Source organism: Oncorhynchus kisutch, linkage group LG27 (genome assembly GCF_002021735.2).
Source record: "Oncorhynchus kisutch isolate 150728-3 linkage group LG27, Okis_V2, whole genome shotgun sequence".
In the NCBI taxonomy this organism is placed as follows: domain Eukaryota; kingdom Metazoa; phylum Chordata; class Actinopteri; order Salmoniformes; family Salmonidae; genus Oncorhynchus; species Oncorhynchus kisutch.
This window is the reverse complement of record NC_034200.2, coordinates 16,738,418-16,757,628: the sequence shown is the minus strand read 5'-3', so window position 1 is coordinate 16,757,628 and position 19,211 is coordinate 16,738,418. Positions and strand designations below refer to the sequence as shown.

The 19,211-nt window shown below is 46.2% G+C and overlaps 1 protein-coding gene across 1 annotated transcript in view; it reads left to right on the top strand.

Moving 5' to 3' along the window:
- Positions 1-16,558, top strand: part of LOC109871887 (PH domain leucine-rich repeat protein phosphatase 1-like) — an 81,094-nt gene extending 64,536 nt beyond the window's left edge. Inside the window, exons 5-17 of the mRNA XM_020462907.2 lie at positions 378-524; positions 1,504-1,731; positions 3,722-3,924; positions 4,372-4,432; positions 4,547-4,642; positions 8,121-8,276; positions 8,569-8,769; positions 8,893-9,055; positions 9,145-9,275; positions 9,413-9,526; positions 9,858-10,052; positions 10,153-10,381; positions 14,003-16,558. Coding sequence (XP_020318496.1) covers positions 378-524; positions 1,504-1,731; positions 3,722-3,924; positions 4,372-4,432; positions 4,547-4,642; positions 8,121-8,276; positions 8,569-8,769; positions 8,893-9,055; positions 9,145-9,275; positions 9,413-9,526; positions 9,858-10,052; positions 10,153-10,381; positions 14,003-15,292 — 3,214 coding nt within the window. The 3' untranslated portion in view covers positions 15,293-16,558. The remainder of the gene's footprint in view (positions 1-377; positions 525-1,503; positions 1,732-3,721; positions 3,925-4,371; positions 4,433-4,546; positions 4,643-8,120; positions 8,277-8,568; positions 8,770-8,892; positions 9,056-9,144; positions 9,276-9,412; positions 9,527-9,857; positions 10,053-10,152; positions 10,382-14,002) is intronic.
- Positions 16,559-19,211: the final 2,653 nt, after the last annotated feature.

Below are 19,211 nucleotides of genomic sequence, written 5' to 3'. Positions count from 1 at the left end.
TGGTTACCTGGGCACAGCAGCACACTACTCTTGAACCAACAAACTATATAATACATATTATAAACTGGCTGGTTCGAGCCCTGAATGCTGATTGGCTGAAAGCCCCATGGTATATCAGACCGTATACCATGGGTATGACAAAACTTGTATTTTTGCTGCTCTAATTACTTTGGTAGCCAGTTTATAATAGCAATAAGGCTTCTCAGGGGTTTACCAACATACCACGGTGGCTAAGGGTATATTTCATGATGCCTAAGAACAGCCCTTAGTCATGGTATATTGACCATATACCGCATCTCCTCGGGCCTTATTGCTTAAATATACTGCTCACAACCTCTCTCTCTCTCTCTTCTCCCTCTTCTCCCTCTCTCTGCCAGGTTCTCTCGTCTGCGTAGCCTCAACCTGTCTAATAACCAGCTGGGTCAGTTCCCCGTGGCCATCTGTGACATCCCCACCCTCACCGAGGTCAACCTCAGCTGTAACTATCTGACCAACGTGGGCCAAGCTGTGGGATCCATGACCAAGTAAGAACCAGGAAGTGTCTAGGGGTCAATGGCACCCTATCGAGGTCCACAGTATGAGTGATAACACCCATAAAACCTAGCGGTCAAAACAGGGAAATGGTTCCAATTGTTTTTCCACCATTCATTTTTCCGATAAGGAGTAAGCCTTCACGAAACACAGCCCTTATTTGAAGGGTTTCTAAAATCCCCTATGACCGCTAGGTTTTATGGGTATTATGACACCACCACTGTAGGGCTCTATTCCCTGTATCGTGTACTACTCTCCCCCCCCCCCCATTTGGGTGCCATTTGGGATGCATGCGAGGGGTCAATGGGCGTATAGAGAGGGACAGAGAGGTCGAAGGTCGCTCTTAACCACAGTCCTAGGATCAGGTGACCTCACCCGCGACCCTAACCTTCAACATGAAGCATCAGTGGTTAGTGTTAGGTTCTATCCACCTTCTCCAGGCACAGGAGACCATTGGATAGGTTCTATGTTTAACATTTCAGATGATTGTCTGACGATCTGATGGTAGCCTGAAGTGAATGCAAACTGAGCTGATAGGAGAACTCAGTTCACGTGCGGTGATACTTTAGGACGGGGGAGAGAAGCTGTGATGAGGTGATGTCTGCTTCCTCACAGCGGCAGTAGCTGAGCACCTCTCCTCTCGTCTAATGGAAGGATCTGGAATGCAGCCTGTGAATTCCTCAGTATGCTCACCGAGCCTCATTGCTACTACTGCCACCTCCTGGTTGTAGACGGAAAGACCTTAGTATCAGAATGTGGAGAATGACTTTGTTGAAAAAGGGACTCGTCTGTTTGTAATGTAGCTCTTTTGATTGTACTTGATCACCACGCATTAGACAGGGATTCTTAAAATAACAGAGAAATGTCAGTGTGTTTTTTCACACAAAGTTAAAATGCTGTCTTCTCACATCATGCTCACCCTCGCTCTTTCTCTCCCTCTCTCTCTCTCTCTCTCTCTCTCTCTTTCTTCAGCCTGCAGACGTTTCTCCTAGACGGTAACTGTCTGAGTGAGTTACCCAGTGAGCTGGGTTCACTCCAGAGACTGGGCTACCTGGGCCTGTCCTTCAACCAGTTTACCCACGTGCCCCAGGTGTTAGAGCGTCTGGCATCCATGGAGAGGCTGTGTATGGCCGGCAACAGCCTGGACACGCTGGTGCTGCAGAGCTTCAGACTGCTCCGAGTCAAACACGTCGACCTACGGTACGCAGATAGACAGATAGCTAGACGGACGGACAGACAGACAGACAGAGAAACGGGCAGACAAGCTCGATTCAGATCCTATCTACAGCTCGTGATTCAGAAACATTTTGTAATCCAGTCAGAGTATCCTCATTACAAGCAGACGTCAAGCTTTGCACCCAGGCTGTTTTTTCCCCCATTGCTTGGACAGTAATGGCAGATGCATGCAACTCGTTCACCAAATGAACGCCATGCGTGTTTTGTCCATCCTTATGATCTGAACACAGCCTACACCTAGTCGTAATCATGTCTAGACACCTGGCGGGAAACATTCAGTACATGTGTAGACACATTGTTACCGGCCGGACACGTTTGACTGGATTTGTCTCTCGATTGCGAAACTCAAACCGTGAAAGGAAACTACACTAAATTGTATGCAACAGAACCAGGCTAAACAGAAAGTCAGCAGGGAACAGAATCAGGCTAAACAGAAAGTCGGCAGGGAACAGAATCAGGCTAAACAGAATGTCGGCAGGGAACAGAACCAGGCTAAACAGAATGTCGGCAGGGAACAGAACCAGGCTAAACAGAAAGTCGACAGGGAACAGAACCAGGCTAAACAGAAAGTTGGCAGTGAACAGAACCAGGCATCAACAGAAAGGCAGATGGAACCAGGCTAAACAGAGAATCAGATGGACCCAGGCTAAACAGAGAATCAGCATGGAACAGAACCAGGCTAAACAGAGAATCGGCATGGAACAGAACCAGGCTAAACAGACAGTCAGCATAGAACGGAACCTGGCTAAACAGAGAATCAGCATGGAACAGAACCAGGCTAAACAGACAGTCAGCATAGAACAGAACCTGGCTAAACATAGAATCAGCATGGAACATAACCAGGCTAAACAGACAGTCAGCATGGAACAGAACCAGGCTAAACAGGCAGTCAACATGGAACAGAACCAGTCTAAACAGAGAATCAGCATGGAACAGAGCCAGGCTAAACAGAGAATCAGCATGGAACAGAACCGGGCTAAACAAAGAATCAGCATGGAACAGAACCAGGCTAAACAGATAATCAGCATGGAACAGAACCAGGCTAAACAGACAGTCAGCATGGAACAGAACCAGGCTAAACAGACAGTCAGCATGGAACAGAACTAGAATAAACAGAATCAGCATGGAAAGTCACGTAATCATTACTAGACCGATGTCCTCCCTGCTTGGGAAAGAGCAGGCTTTGAGTGACTTAGCGTTATTTGTCAAGTTAATACATCACTCCTGTCACGACGATGGGACATTCACTGAAGTGTCTCTGTGTCATATTGTCAAGCCCAGGACCAAAGATCACACGTGATTGTAGCTAGAGATGAATACGATGGGGTCTGTTCTTTTTGTCGGTCGGTGCAGCTTTTTCCAGTCTTTTACAGAAATATGTAGAAATGTGTTGAGTGTCAGGTCATTTAGCACGTAAAGCTGTTAATGAGTAACCCCGATGGTGCACACACAGAGAGGGGGGCCGGTACCGTTGAGGTCAGATTTCAAGTGAGGAGACCTCAGTACATTTATTCGGTCACACATATGCGATATCAAGACCATCTCTTATTTAATTTTTTATTTATTGAACCTTTATTTAACTAGGCAAGTCAGTTAAGAGCTAATTCTTATTTACAATGACTGCCTACACCGGCCAAACCCGGACGACGCTGGGCCAATTGTGCGCCGCCCTATGGGACTCCCAATCACGGCCGGATGTGATTCAGCCTGGATTCGAACCAGGGACTGTTGCGTTGCCTCTTGCACTTAGGAGGATTGTAGATATTGAATCAATGTGTTAGTTTCAAGTAAAATCACATTTGATTTCAAATTCCCTTTTGTTGACAACTCCAACAACAACAAAAATCAATCCATACAGACATTGATCTAGATCTGATGGTTAATTAGGCTACGGCCCATACTGCCTACTGTCCAATTATGCATGACCTCTAACCTCTGCCCTCTGTGCCATCAGGCTGAATAAGATCCGGGTGGTGGTTCCAGACGAGCCAGACCTGCTGAGGCACGTGACCCAGCTGGATGTGCGTGACAACGGGCTGGAGGAGCTGGATGCCTCCCTGTTCCCACGCCTGGAGGTCCTCCACTGTGAGAGGAACCACATCGCCACCCTCAAGGTCAAGGGCTCCGTGCTCAAAGCCGTCTACGCACAGAACAACGGTGGGTCTGCGTCCCCAGTTAGAGTCCATCGATGCCTGCTGTGCTCGTAAAGACGTAGGACGTTGCCCCTAGACGCTGACCCTGGGTCAGTTTTGCGTTCTCCACACTAATGGTTAAGGCTGAGATTGGCGATAGGTGAAACAAATGCCACCGGCCCCCCCAGGTGAATGGGTTCATCCTTTTTGTTTTGAGGAAATGAGCATCCAGCGCCGTTGTAAAGAAATATAACTGCTGTTCTATTGCACGTGCAGGGAGACAAAAACCAGCATTCGCTGTTAGAAGTGATGTCTTTGTTGTTGTGATATCGCAAACGGACGCGGGGGGAGAGCCTACCGCGTCTGGAATTCATTCTCAGTCTCTGTCACCACCTAGCTACAGCATCTGCCTCCATTCGTCACGTCACACCCCGCGTCGGTGGTTTAATGGTCTCTGTGTTCCCTTCTATAGAACTACGGGAGCTGGAGGTCAGCCCAGTGCCCTCCACACTCACCTACATGGACATCTCCAGGTGAGGCCGACAACTTCCCTTCAACCCTCAACATTGCAGAAAATACTCTAAAACGTAGCATACTCACAAAGCCTCTTCAAACCTGACCTCTCCTCTCCCCCTCTCTCTCTGTAGGAATCGTATGGAGGCCGTCCCAGAGTGGCTGTGTGAGATTAAGAAACTAGAAGTTCTGGACATTAGCCACAACCTCGTTACTGAGCTCCCAGCACGGTCAGTTTTTCTTGCTCTCTCGCTCTCTCTTGCTCTCTCTCAATTCAATTCAAAGGGCTTTATTGGCATGGGAAGCATTGCCAAATGTAAATCTCTCTCTCTATCTAACACCAGTCTCTCTCTCTATCATCTCTATCTATGGTCTCTCTCTCTCTCTCTATCTACGGTCTCTATCTACAGTCTTTATCTACGGTCTCTCTCTCTCTTTATCTACGGTCTCCCTGCCTATCTATCTCTAGCTACGATCAGTCTCTCTCTCTCTATCTACGGTCTCTATCTACAGTCTTTATCTACGGTCTCTCTCTCTCTTTATCTACGGTCTCCCTGCCTATCTATCTCTAGCTACGATCAGTCTCTCTCTCTCTATCTACGGTCTCTATCTACAGTCTTTATCTACGGTCTCTCTCTCTCTTTATCTACGGTCTCCCTGCCTATCTATCTCTAGCTACGATCAGTCTCTCTCCCAATGGCTCAATAGTTTTTCAACCAGGAAAAGCCCATTGAGAGACCCAGAGTCTCTTTTTCAAAGGAGACCTGTCCAAGAAGGCAGTGACCACACATACATTACAGAAAGAAAACATACAACAATATGGTACAATATAACAACATGATCCATTCACACTCCTCTGTAACAGAGTCTCCCATCAACATGTTAATTCATTCAGTGGCACTAACATATCTAGATGAAGCATGAGTTGTAGACTATTCCATGCCTCTGTGATGCACAAAACGAGAAGGCACTGCCGTAGCTGCAGTTGTGGTGCTGTGCCCCGATCTAAAGCCAGACTCGACCCCTCTCAGTATGTTCTTTTCAATTAAGACGTTGTTCTGTGAGTTCACTCGGGGATTCATAGACTTTGGCCAGGATAGGGAGTTTGGAGATAGGACCATAGTTATTAGCATCTGAGGGATCTCCACCCTTTAGCAGCGGGAGGACGTAAGCTGATTTCCAAATGCTGGGAATGGAATTGGTCAAGAGACTCAAGTTGAAAATGTGAGCCATAGGTTCAGTAATAATACCAGCTGCTATCTTTTAGAGGTAGGGGATACAGGTTGTCTGGACCTGCAGACTTTTTAGTGTCTATTGCCTTTAGGGCTTTATAGACCTCAGCATAAGACACATGCTCAAAGTTAAAATGGTTCACATGAGGGCCTATATCATAGTTGACTGTAACAGAGCTTACATTAGAGCCCTGGGCCCCACCATTATCAAAAACTGAACTAGCAGATATGAAGTGCTTGTTAAAAACTCCTACAATATGGGCTTTATCCTTCACTTCATTAGAATCCATCATTAAATGGTCAGGAAGGCCAGAGGATACATTAGAACCTGACACTGATCTGATTAGCTTCCAGAACTTGGTAGGGTTGTTTAGGTTCTCTGTGACTGCATTTAAATAGTAATCTGATTTGGACTTCCTGATCAATCCTGTGCATTTGTTTCTTAGCGCTCTGAAGAAGGCCCAGTCAACAGGAGCATTTATATGCCTAGCCTGAGCCTGAGCCTTTCTCTTTCGAATTAATTGTCACGTGTGCTCGCTCCCTCTCCGGCCTCTAGTCACCAGGCTGCTGATTGTTGCGCACACCTGTCCCCATCTCCACGGTCGTCAGCGCCTAATGACAATCACCTGGACTCCATTGCCTCCTTGATTACCTGCCCTGTTTATGTCACTCCCTTTGGTTCCTTCCTCAGGTGTTAATGTTTCTGTTTCTGGTCTGTGTGCTGTTAGTGTTTCTTGTTTTGTGTTATGTTCCGTTTATGCATTAAATATTCACTCCCTGTACTTGCTGCCCCGACTCTCAGCCCACTTCGTTATATTCATTCCGCCAAGTTATCAGGAAACCAGGAAATGGTCCCTTCCACTGGTTCTGAATTTCTTCACAGGGGCTTATCACAAATGGACACAAATTTCACGTAGAAATAGTCCCAGGCAGTGTCAACATGGGGAATCAGACGTACTCTGTCATTATTATGGCACAGATCATGTAAGAACACCTGCTCATCAAAAAATATAAAACGGGGTTTGGCTTTGGTCATTTTTTGTATTTCTAACACAAGCTATTGCACAGTGATCACGGACATCCTTACAGAATATCCCAGTCCATGTTTGTCTGCGAGGGGTATCCGTTAGAAGGATGTCCAACAGGATACTGTACAATCCCGCTCTGTATTCTCCAAATGGCTCGTTCTCAATACTCCTTTCCTTCGTAACCTCTGATAAGTCGAAAGACTGGACGGGTTTTCACCATGTGTATTCCAGCTCTAATGTCCTTCCAGATCAGTGATCATGGAGGGAAGGACACTCACTTCATCTTATGCCTGTGTGCCCTGCTCATGGACAGACTTCTGTCCCCAACTAAGCGTCATGAATCAACCAGATCATTGTGAATCAACCAGATCGTCATGAATCAGTCAGATCATCATGAGTCAACCAGATCATCATGAATCAACCGGATCATCGTGAATCAACCAGATCATCATGGATCAGTCAGATCATCATGAATCAGTCAGATCATCATGAATCAACCAGATCATCATGAATCAACCAGATCATCATGAATCAACCAGATCATCATGAATCAACCAGATCCTGAATCAACCAGATCATCATGAATCAACCAGATAGCCTTTCATCACCATCCCATCCTTTCTCTTTTTATATCCCCCTCTAGTTCACTTCAGATGCTCCTTCCTTCCTACCTTCCTTCTGTCTTTCTCACTGTATTATTCTCTCTCTCTCTCTTTCTTGTTCTCACCCCACTCTTTCTTTCTCTTTCTCATGCCATCTCTCTCTTGCTCCATCTCGCTCTCTCTCCCTCTCTTTCTCGCTCTATCCCCTATCTCCCTCTGCAGATCTATATTTTACTCAGGAAGTGTCAGAATGACGAATCTTAGCTGCAGGCTCCACTAGAGGTGCTGATATGTTCTGTTTTCATGTCTTCATCCCTTCCCCACCCCCATCCCAGGCCTTCTGTTACGACCCAGTTTAGACGCACATCACGCGCACGGAAACGCATGCACACACCGCCCCAGTAGACCAGCTGCACTGTGACAGTGTGTCTGTGTGTCTTCGTAAGCACAGAAGGTCTTTTATCTGCGTTAAGCACGAGCCACATGTCGGTTTATCGCCAATTCCCTCAACGTACGTGCCTTCTTTCTGAAGATTTATCGTTGCATCTTTTACAAGCATACTTTCCGTGTCTCCACGCCTTTGTCTTCACTGATCTGAACACACAGACTAAGTGAAGGTAATATGAAGGCCTTTTCTTTCACCTGTCCCGCTCTTAACTTCTTTGTCAGTACAGTTGGAGAGAAGGCGAAGGGGCGAGGAAGCCACTTGAGACAATTGAGATGCAGCCCCTGTTTCTCTCCCTGTCTTACTCTGACCATTGAGATGCAGCCCTTGTCCCACCCACTGTGACTGTGATGTTGTTACTGGTTTGACGCTGACGTCTCTCCACTCCCCCCTACTGGCAGGTTGCTGTGTAGCAGCAGTCTGAGGAAGCTGAGTGCAGGACACAACCACCTGCAGAAGCTGCCTGAGAGAGTAGAGCGCCCACTACTGGAGGTGTTGGACGTACAACACAACCAGCTGGCAGAGCTGCCCTGCAACCTCTTCCTCAAATCTGACAGGTAACACAACATTATGAACATATATTACATACAGGGTGGTAAACATACAATGAGTATGATTACATGGTAGTGAATGAAAGGAAATGAATGATATGCCTGTAGTGTTGAGAAAGTACAATCTGTGTTGTTTGTATCAATATAACAGCATGTCCTTTAGTTATTACCCCAGTTATTTACTAGTTAATCTAAGTTATTACACCTGTTAATACAAGTTATTACACGCTATTTCTATCCCTGCTAAAGTTTGTCTAATGGTTGAAAGACTGACATTCGAGCCCACTTCCTGTTTCAGTTTACGGTGCCTGAATGCCTCAGCCAATAAGCTGGAGCATCTGCCTCCCTCCAGCCTATCAGAGGAGAGCAACAGCGTCCTACAGGAACTGTACCTCACCAACAACCGTCTGACTGATAAGTGTGTTCCCTTGCTGACGGGACACACACACCTCAGAGTACTACACATGGCCTACAACTACCTGCACACCTTCCCTGCCAGGTGAGTGGATGTAGGCTACATCACACACACACGTACCAAATAACTGCTTTGTCTACCTCACAATACAGTTCACTGTCTCTGATACACACATGCTCACTGACTCTCCCTTTTCCTTCACTGTAGTAAAATGGCCAAGCTGGAGGAGCTGGAGGAGCTGGACCTGAGTGGGAACAGGCTGAAGACGGTGCCCACCACCATCATGAACCTCAGACGCATGCACACACTCATCGCCCACTCCAACACCATAGAGGTCTTCCCCGAGGTCATGCAGCTTATGGAAATGAAGGTAAGTGTGTCGCATATGCATTTGTGTGTGTGTGCGTGTGTGTGCGTGTGCGTGTGTGTGTGCATTAACCCTCTCCTGTCTCTCCTCAGTGTGTAGATCTGAGCTGTAATGAGCTGAGTGAGATCAGCCTGCCTGAGAACCTGCCTCCTAAACTCCAGGAGCTGGACCTGACAGGCAACCCTCGTCTCAACCTGGACCACAACACCCTGGAACATCTCAAGTGAGTCGTCTATTAGTGTGGACAAGTTGTGATTTCAAAGATGGAATCAAATTGAATTATTTATTCGTTTGTCTGTGTATCTGTATTCCTGCACTGTGATCGTTTCGATAAGTTTCCTTCTCTCCTCTTCGTTGCAGTAACATTCGCTGTTTCCGCATCGACCCGCCCCCGACCTTCTCAGCCAATGAGGCGTCGGGTGGGCCGGCTGTGTGGAGTCATGGTTACACAGAGGCCTCGGGCGTCAAGAACAAGTGAGTAACGCGCTATGCTACACTACACTACAGGACACAGCCACATCATGTGTGAATCAAATGCACCACCATGGGAGAGCTTTCAAAACACTAGCAAAGTTACCATGGTGACTGAGACGAATACCTCAGTCAGTGAGGTCAATGGGGGGGTGGGCAGTAGAGATAGTCTGGGTGGGTGTATGCACACGTCCATCTGTCCGTGTGTGAGAGAGAGATGCAATGCCGTGGGAGCTACAGTATGTGTTAAACTCTGAACCTCCTCGAGGGCATATCATTAACATTTTGCGTGTCTGTTTTTTTTGTGCGTGTCTGTGTGTGTGTGTGTTTCCAGGCTGTGTGTGGCCGCACTGTCGGTGAACAGTTTCTGTGGGAGTCGTGAGGCCCTGTATGGAGTGTTTGATGGAGACAGGAACGTGGAAGTGCCCTACCTGCTGCAGTGTACCATGAATGACGTGCTGGCCGAAGAGCTACACAAGACCAAGAGTGAAGAAGAACATATGACCAACACTTTCCTCGTCATGCAGAGGTATGTGTGGAACACACACGGAGAGAGAGAGAGAGTCATACATCTTCATGTTTAGACAGTATCAGATAGTCAACCGTCTCCTTTTCTGTCTGTGCCACAGGAAACTGGGTACGGCAGGGCAGAAGCTGGGTGGCTCGGCAGCCCTGTGCCACATCAGACACGACCCCACCGACCCAGGCGGCTGCTTCACCCTCACCGCTGCCAACGTAGGCAAGTGCCAGGCCATCCTGTGTCGCGACGGCAAACCACTGCCCCTCTCCCTGCTGCACAGCGTAGGCCTGGAGGAAGAGTACCGACGCATCAGACAACACAACGCCATCATCACTGAGGTACACAGCGAGGGGTGTGTGGAGGGAGAGGAGAGGTTGAGTGTATTATGCGTGTTGTGTGGGGGTGTGTAAGAGGCTGTTAATTTAAATGAAATAGTAACTGATATTATAGCTTGTGATGCACATCAATTCCATTTCACTTTAAATTCTATAACCCCCCCAAGGTTATGCAGGGCTCCACATCCAGGTACATTTTCACACCAGGCCAGTAGCAACAGAAAGCTCCTTGCCCGAATGAAAGAAATACTGGGCCGGGTCAAGATCTGACAGTAAAGCGAATGATGCGTACATCATTTCAATTAGCAAGTGATTTTAAATTTCATTTGAGCTGGGCAGGAAACCTATACTATACATGGATCATACAGACATTACTTTTTCAAGCACTTAATTATAATTTTCAAGGACCCGCATTGTATATTTAATTGTTGTAATAGACTAGAGAAAAAACGAACCATTACCATTCTACATTTTTAATAGGCCTTCCCTTTAATAGGCTTTCCCATTGCCATTCATATTATTTTTACATTCGAAAATATCTCAGAATAATGTGGGCATTGCCTGACTAAATACACCGCATGCACCGATAGTCCCCGGTGCATGCTGATGAAGTCTGTCCAGGTGGTAGCTCGTCAGTCTAGCCATTTGAGATGTCCAGGTGGTAGCTCGTCAGTCTAGCCATTTGAGATGTCCAGGTGGTAGCTCGTCAGTCTAGCCATTTGAGATGTCCAGGTGGTAGCTCGTCAGTCTAGCCATTTGAGATGTCCAGGTGGTAGCTCGTTAGTCTAGCCATTTGAGATGTCCAGGTGGTAGCTCGTCAGTCTAGCCATTTGAGATGTCCAGGTGGTAGCTCGTCAGTCTATTTGAGATGTTGTGTTGCCCATAATAAGCACACATGGTTCTTTAACCGAAATGTCGGGGAATAAATAAAAGCGTTGATTAAAAACGAATGAGAAATGAAATCACAGAGTAAATATATTTGAGCGGTAGAACTTCTAAATCGGCTCGCCTACCGCAACGTCAAGGACTTTTCAAGGACCAGATGCCTGATTTCCTCCGTTGCATGATGACTGATTTACGCATCGCAAATATTGAACCAAGACTTCTGGTTTGTATAGCCATTCTTTTCCTGCTAGATATCATAACTTGGAGCATCTTTCCTACCCAGTGGTGATGTAAATCTTGGTGGGGCAAACTAAAAAATATATATATTTTTGATGCATGCCAGCAAAGCCACTGCACAACAAAATACACCAAACAAGACATTCATTGCACTATAACGGTGATAAACGGTGCCCACAAACTGTTATGGCCTACATAAAGCTGGCCCGACAGCAGAGCTTTCTTTTCAGCACCATGGAGTGAATCCTTACCACCGCTACACCTGGTTATCAGCGGAGCCTTGTCTAGCACCGAAACAGTTCATTCAGCATCAAGCAGACAATGAAAGCGCTTACAATATTCAATGATTACATTTCTCTAAAACAGGCTATAGGCTACAGGTGCACCACCAAGTCAGAACAGTAGGCTAAGTTATTAGGGTGGAAAGTGACCAAATTATTAGGGTTAGGCACATGGGCTACTAACAGCTTACTACACAACATACACATTACTTTCTTGGCTACAGTTCCCGACTTGGCTACAGTTCCCGACTTGGCTACAGTTCCCGACTTGGAATTCCAAGTTGGATGACCGTTCAAAATTATTTTCTGTGTTCTCCCAGTAGTAGATAGTTCCAAGTTCTCTTGAACTCACTGAAGTCTGAGATTTCCCAGTTCCTAGTTTCCAGTTGTTTTGAATGCAGCAGAAGTCCTGCTGGATTGACAGCATGGCCCAATGTATTCAACCTTTCACAATTGGATACCACGAAACTGGAGAGAAAGGGGGTAAAACAGTTTAAAAGTGTAAACATTTACGTTCAACACCATGGGCTAGAGGTTACGATCTTGTCTCATCACTGCAACGCCACTACGGACTCTGCAAAGGTCGAGAGCCAAGCCGCACTGCTTCTTGACACACTGCTCGCTTAACCCGGAAGCCAGCAGCACCAATGTGTCAGAGGAAACACCGTCGAACTGACAACCAAAGTCAGCTTGCAGGCGCCCGGCTCCCCACAAGGAGTCGCTAGAGCACAATGAGACAAGGAAATCCCGTCCGGCTAAACCCTCCCCTAACCCAGACGACACTCGGCCAATTGTGCGCCATCCGCCGTCCAATGGGTCTCCCAGTCACGGCCGGCTGTGACACAGCCTGGGATCGAACCCGACGCTGCTGTCGTGCCTCAGCACTCATTGTTCAATTTGCAATTTCCAACTTGTTGTGTAATGTTTATGTCCAATGGCCAATGAGCACTGATACGTTTTATCTATAATTTTTCAAGGACTGAAAAGGATTTGCCAGTACATTGTCGACTTGATTTATGATGACTACTTGTCTAGCTTGCTAGCTAAGATTTTGAAAGTATGATGTTGACATGATCTGTCCAATCAAAGCAACTGTAGATATTACGTGATTTGACATCATCTTATGTGGCCAATGACCTTGAGCCTTCTTGGATGGGCACTTCTAATGTAAGTCTATGGCAGCACCCAAGGGACATGAATTTTCAAGCTCTACCAGTAGATTGTTTGTGTCCCCATGAGTGATAGATCATTGAGCCAATCACGGCACAACTAGAGAACATTACCAACCCCTACGCTCTGTATTTTCCGCTGGCTACCCCACCACCACAGAAAGAACTGAGCTAGGCTGAAACACCTGCGTTTTGGAGCGGCCAACCTCAAGAAAGCAAAAAAGAGACCATGTTTGTATGCAGCTTTATTAACTCAAGGATGTATTTCTTTTACATTGTTTGCAAACTGATATGTGACACATGCAAAACAGGGACACAAAAAACATGTATACAGTACCAGTCAAAAGTGGGACACACCTTCTCATTCCAGGGTTTTTCTTTATTTCTACTAAGTTCTACAGTGTAGAATAATAGTGAAGAAATCAAAACTATGAAATAACACATAGAATAATGTCGTAACCAAAAAATTGTTAAACAAATCCAAATATATTTTATATTTGAGATTCTTCAAAATAGCCACACTTTGCCTTTATGGCAGCTTTGTGAACTCTTGGCATTCTCTCAACCAGCTTCATGAGGTATGGAATGCATTTCAATTAACAGGTGTGCCTTGTTAAAAGTTGTGGAATTTCTTTCCTTCTTAATGTGTTTGAACCAATCAGTTGTGTTGTGACAAGGTTGGGGTGGTATACAGAAGATAACCCTATTTGGTAAAATACCAAGTCCATATTATGGCAAGAACAGCTCAAATAAGCAAAGAGAAACTACAGTCCATCATTACTTTAAAACATGAAGAACTTTGAACATTTCTTTTAGTCCAAATAATGTCCCTCTGTACGCCTATGTAAATATTCCATTCAAAATCAGCCGTTTCCAGCTACAATAGTCATTTACAACATTAACAATGTCTACACTGTATTTCTGATCAATTTGATGTTATTTTAATGCACACAAAAACAATGTGTGTATGTTTCTCGGAGGGGTTGGGATAAAGCAGAAGAGAAGTTTCTATTGAACAATAAAGTAATCATCTTCTTCCTCTACCCCTCTAGGACAACAAGGTGAATGGAGTGACAGACTCCACCCGCATCATGGGCTACTCCTTCCTGTACCCTGCGGTGATCCCACGGCCCTACGTCTCCAAGGTAACCCTCACCCCGCAGGACGAGTTCTTCATCCTGGGCAGCCGGGGATTGTGGGATTCTCTGTCGCAGTCGGAGGCGGTGGAGGCTGTTCGTAACGTCCCAGACGGCCTGGCTGCAGCCAAGAAGCTGTGTACGCTGGCCCAGGGCTACGGCTGCACTGACAGTCTCTGTGCCGTGGTGGTCCAGCTTTCTGTGAGCGAGGACTGCTGCTCCTGCTGCTGCAGCGACGCTCCCCAGCCGCCCCCCAGCCCCGGCCTGGGCGGCTACCCCTCCTCGGGGGGTTCGTCGATAAAGGAGCGGCCCTCAGGGGACGGCTCCCTCCCGGTCCCTCCGTCGTCTTGTAGCGAGATTAGCAGTGAGATCAGTACTAGTGAGATGAGCAGCGAGGTGGGATCCACAGCCTCCTCTGACGAGCCTCCCCAGAGCTCCCTGGTGCTGCTGCATGAACAGCCCCACCACCACCAGCTCCACCTGCACCACCAGGCCAACCAGCTCTCCCTGCAGGCCCAGCACGCTGCCCAGCCCTGCCCCTACCCTCACCCAGGCTCGGAGCTCCCTGCCCGGGGCTGCTGTTCACTCCACCCTGCCTGTCTGAGCAGCTCCTTCCAGAGGCAGCTGTCCAGTGCCACCTTCTCTAGCGCGCTGTCTGACAACGGGCTGGACAGTGAGGATGAGGAGCCCATCGCCGGGGTCTTCTCCAACGGGAGCAGAGTGGAGGTGGAGGCCGACATCCACTGCCTTAGGGCTGAGGCCTCTTCATCATCATCATCATCATCCGGATGGGAACGCCTGCTGGCCCCTCCTCCACCTCCTCCACCCTGCACCCCGGAACCACTGGAGGAAGGGGTGGAGCTGACCTTGGGGGAGGCGGAGACCAGGGAGCAGAGAGAGGAGGGCTGGTCAGTGGGGTCTGGCAGAAAGGGTGATGATGGGAAGACCCTGGGCAAGAGGAGGGGGAATGGCTCCGTGGCCCCTCAGGAGAAAAGCCACAACCTGATCGAGGTGGCAGCAGACGCCCCTTCTAAGAAGGGCGGAGGGTACTTCACAGCCCCCGCCCAGCCCGACCCGGACGACCAGTTCATCATCCCTCCAGAGCTGGAAGAGGAAGTCAAGGAGATCATGAAGCAGCATCAGCAGAAACAACAGAAAGCACCTAGCCCCGACCAGCCTGCAGACTACTACGACACACCCCTCTGAGCAGACACACCCCCTTACTGCAGTCTACTACAACCCTCCACTATGTTCCTGCAGACTACTAGGACACAAACCCTTGATAAATCCCTACAGAGTCTGCAGACTAGCTGAGTAACCTATGTATCTGAAAAACAGCACCTTGTTGAGCAGTCAGACTACAAGCGCTCAACCCGTTCCTGAGACCACATCACTGGAGTACCATGCACTGTAACCTGCTCCACCCCTTTCCCCAAAATGGCCTATAGGATAGGACATGCAAATGAGACCTTTAAAATAACCGAACCCTATAGGGTATCCTACTTATGAACACACCTTTTATGGTCCAAAGTAGTTCCACTACTACTCAGACTATACTGGATGTTGTTTTTACATTAGACAATAAACCTCTGAGTACCAATGTAATCAACACTAGTCTCTCTGCAATAGGGTTAGCCTACCACAACACACAGTTCATATGGATAATATGATTACAGTTTTTTTTGTTTTTTTTACTTACCATATCTTTTAATGTGAAGAAAAGTCACTTTTTAAAAATGAAACACGGAGACACAATCTTATTATCAATGAAATACATTTGAAATGGTACACACCAATATTAACACGCTTAACTTTTGTAGATAGGGCACTTAATGATACTGTGTTTTTTCAGTAAATCCTGGCTCTTGGCCTGTAAAAAGGCATAGAAATTTTTGTAGAAATTTGAAAGACTAACTCCTAGGAGTTGCATACTCTTTATGGTGACCTAGTCACTTTTACTAATCTTCTCTGAGAGAAATTGTGATTTTTTTTCTTCTTTTTTTCCAATGATTGTAAATAAGAGAAATGTATGCTGATGCTTTTAAAGGAACTGTGTACCCATATGTCTGTGGATGGATTTAGTGGTGTGGAGGGGGTGTGGGTCAGACCAGGTTTAGCCATTATGAAGAGCTCACTTTCCTTTCTCTCCTAGACATCCATACAGAGATATGCACACACACACACACACACACACACACTGTTATACAGTACAAGCACACACAGTTCAGTGGTTCTTCTCTTTCAGTTCTGTCTTATATCTTGGTTATAGTCAGCAGTCCCGCTAGTGTGCTCACAACACACACACAGTAGAATACATACACACAGTATTCCATCCCACCTCCCTCCTAACTGTTATCACCAGCATGACTGTGTCCAGTTCAGTAATGCAAACAAATTCTATATCCACATGGAAAGTAAACCACACAAACGTTCCTGTCTTTGGTATAATAAATCTTACATTTGTGAATATAAGCTTCCTTGTTCTGGTGGTATTTGTATATTTTTGGGTCAAAATTCAAATTCTCTCTTCCGTGTGTGTGTGTCTGATATTTTCAATGTACAGCCCTTTTTTTCACCTTTATTTAACCAGGTAGGCAAGTTGAGAACAAGTTCTCATTTACAATTGCAACCTGGCCAAGATAAAGCAAAGCAGTTCGACACATACAACGACACAGTTACACATGGAGTAAAACAAACATACAGTCAATAATACAGTAGAAACAAGTCTATATACGATGTGAGCAAATGAGGTGAGATAAGGGAGGTAAAGGCAAAAAAAGGCCATGGTGGCAAAGTAAATACAATATAGCAAGTAAAACACTGGAATGGTAGATTTGCAATGGAAGAATGTGCAAAGTAGAAATAAAAATAATGGGGTGCAAAGGAGCAAAATAAATAAATAAAAAACATTAGGGAAAGAGGTAGTTGTTTGGGCTAAATTATAGGTGGGCTATGTACAGGTGCAGTAATCTGTGAGCTGCTCTGACAGTTGGTGCTTAAAGCTAGTGAGGGAGATAAGTGTTTCCAGTTTGAGATTTTTATAGTTCGTTCCAGTCATTGGCAGCAGAGAACTGGAAGGAGAGGCGGCCAAAGAAAGAATTGGTTTTGGGGGTGACTAGAGAGATATACCTGCTGGAGCGTGTGCTTTTCCCTGTGGGAAAATTGCCTTTTTTTTTTTACCTTTATTTTACTAGGCAAGTCAGTTAAGAACAAATTCTTATTTACAATGACGGCCTAGGAACAGTGGGTTAACTGCCTGTTCAGGGGCAGAACGACAGATTTGTACTTTGTCAGCTCGGGGGTTTGAACTTGCAACCTTCCGGTTACTAGTCCAACGGTCTAACCACTAGGTTACCCTGCCGCCCCATTTTTCAGATGCAAATGTCACACAATTTTAAATTAATATAAACGAACAGCCAGAAATGCTGCTAGTAGCACTCAATTAGACTTTCCAACGCATTACATATTATCAAGAAATGCAGGATAATAATCTCTTTGTTGCGTGGCTGTCGTACAGTTTGAGTACGTTCAAAATCATACAGGTGTATGTGCACCTTATGACCAGAAGAGGTCGATATTGTCCAATATCTTTATTAGCACTACCTCAATGAAGCTCTTATTTAACTCGGCAAGTCCGAACAAATTATTATTTACAATGATGACCTACCAAAAGGCCTCCTGTGGGGACGGGGGCCTGGGATTGAAAATAAATACAATAGAAATATAGGACAAAAACACACATCACGACAAGAGAGACAACACACCACTACATAAAGAGAGACTTAAGAAAACATGGCATGACAGCAACACCGCATGGTAGCAACACAACAGTGTAGCGGTACAAATATTATTGGGCACAGACAACAGCACACAGGGCAAATACATCAACTGTCAGTAAGAGTGTCCATGATTGAGTCTTTGAGATAAACTGGACAGTTTTGAGCGTTTGTTGCAGTTCGTTCCAGTCGCTAGCTGCAGCGAACTGAAAAGAGGAGAGGCCCAGAATGTGACTGGCAGAACGGTTGTTGTATGTGGAGGATGAGGGCTGCAGTAGATATCTCAGATAGGAGGGAATGAGGCCTAAGAGGGTTATATAAATAAGCATCAACCAGTGGGTCTTGCAACGGGTATACAGAGATGACCAGTTTACAGAGTGCAGTGATGTGTCCTATAAGGAGTATTGGTGGCAAATCTGATGGCCAAATGGTAAAGAACATCTAGCCGCTCGAGAGCACCCTTACTTACCGATCTATAAATGATGTCTCTAATCTAGCATGGGTAGGATGGTCATCTGAATCAGGGTTAGTTTGGCAGCTGGGGTGAAAGAGGAGCGGTTACGTTAGAGGAAACCAAGTCTAGATTTAACTTTAGCCTGCAGCTTTGATACGTGCTGATAGGACAGTGCACCATCTAGCCATACTCCCAAGTACTTGTATGAGGTGACTACCTCAAGCTCTAAACCCTCAGAGGTAGTCATCACACCTGTGGGAAAAGGGACATTCTGCTTACCAAACCACATGACCTTTGTTTTGGAGATGTTCAGAACATGGTTAAGGGTAGAGAAAGCTTGTTGGACACTAAGAAAGCTTTGTTGTAGAGCATTTAACACAACATCCGGTGAGGGGCCAGCTGAGTAGAAGACTATCATCTGCATATAAATGGATGAGAGCTTCCTACTGCCTGAGCTATGTTGATGTAAATTGAGAAGAGAGTGGGGCCTAGGATCGAGCTTTGGGGTACTCCCTTGGTGACAGGCAGTTGCTGAGACAGCAGATCTTCTGATTTTATACGCTGCACTCTTTGAGAGAGGTAGTTAGCAAACCAGGCCAAAGACCCCTCAGGGACACCAATACTCCTTAGCCGGTCGACAAGAATGGAATGGTCTACCGTATCAAAAGCTTAGGCCAAGTCAATAAAAATGGCAGCACAATATTGCTTAGAATCAAGGGCAATGGTGACATCATTGAGGACCTTTAAGGTTGCAGTGACATATCCATAACCTGAGCAGAAACCAGACTGCATACCAGAGAGAATACTACATCCAGAAAGTCAGTCAGCAAAGAAGAAATAGGCCTATAACAGTTAGAATCAGCTTGATCTCCTCTTTATTTAAAGGACGAACCAT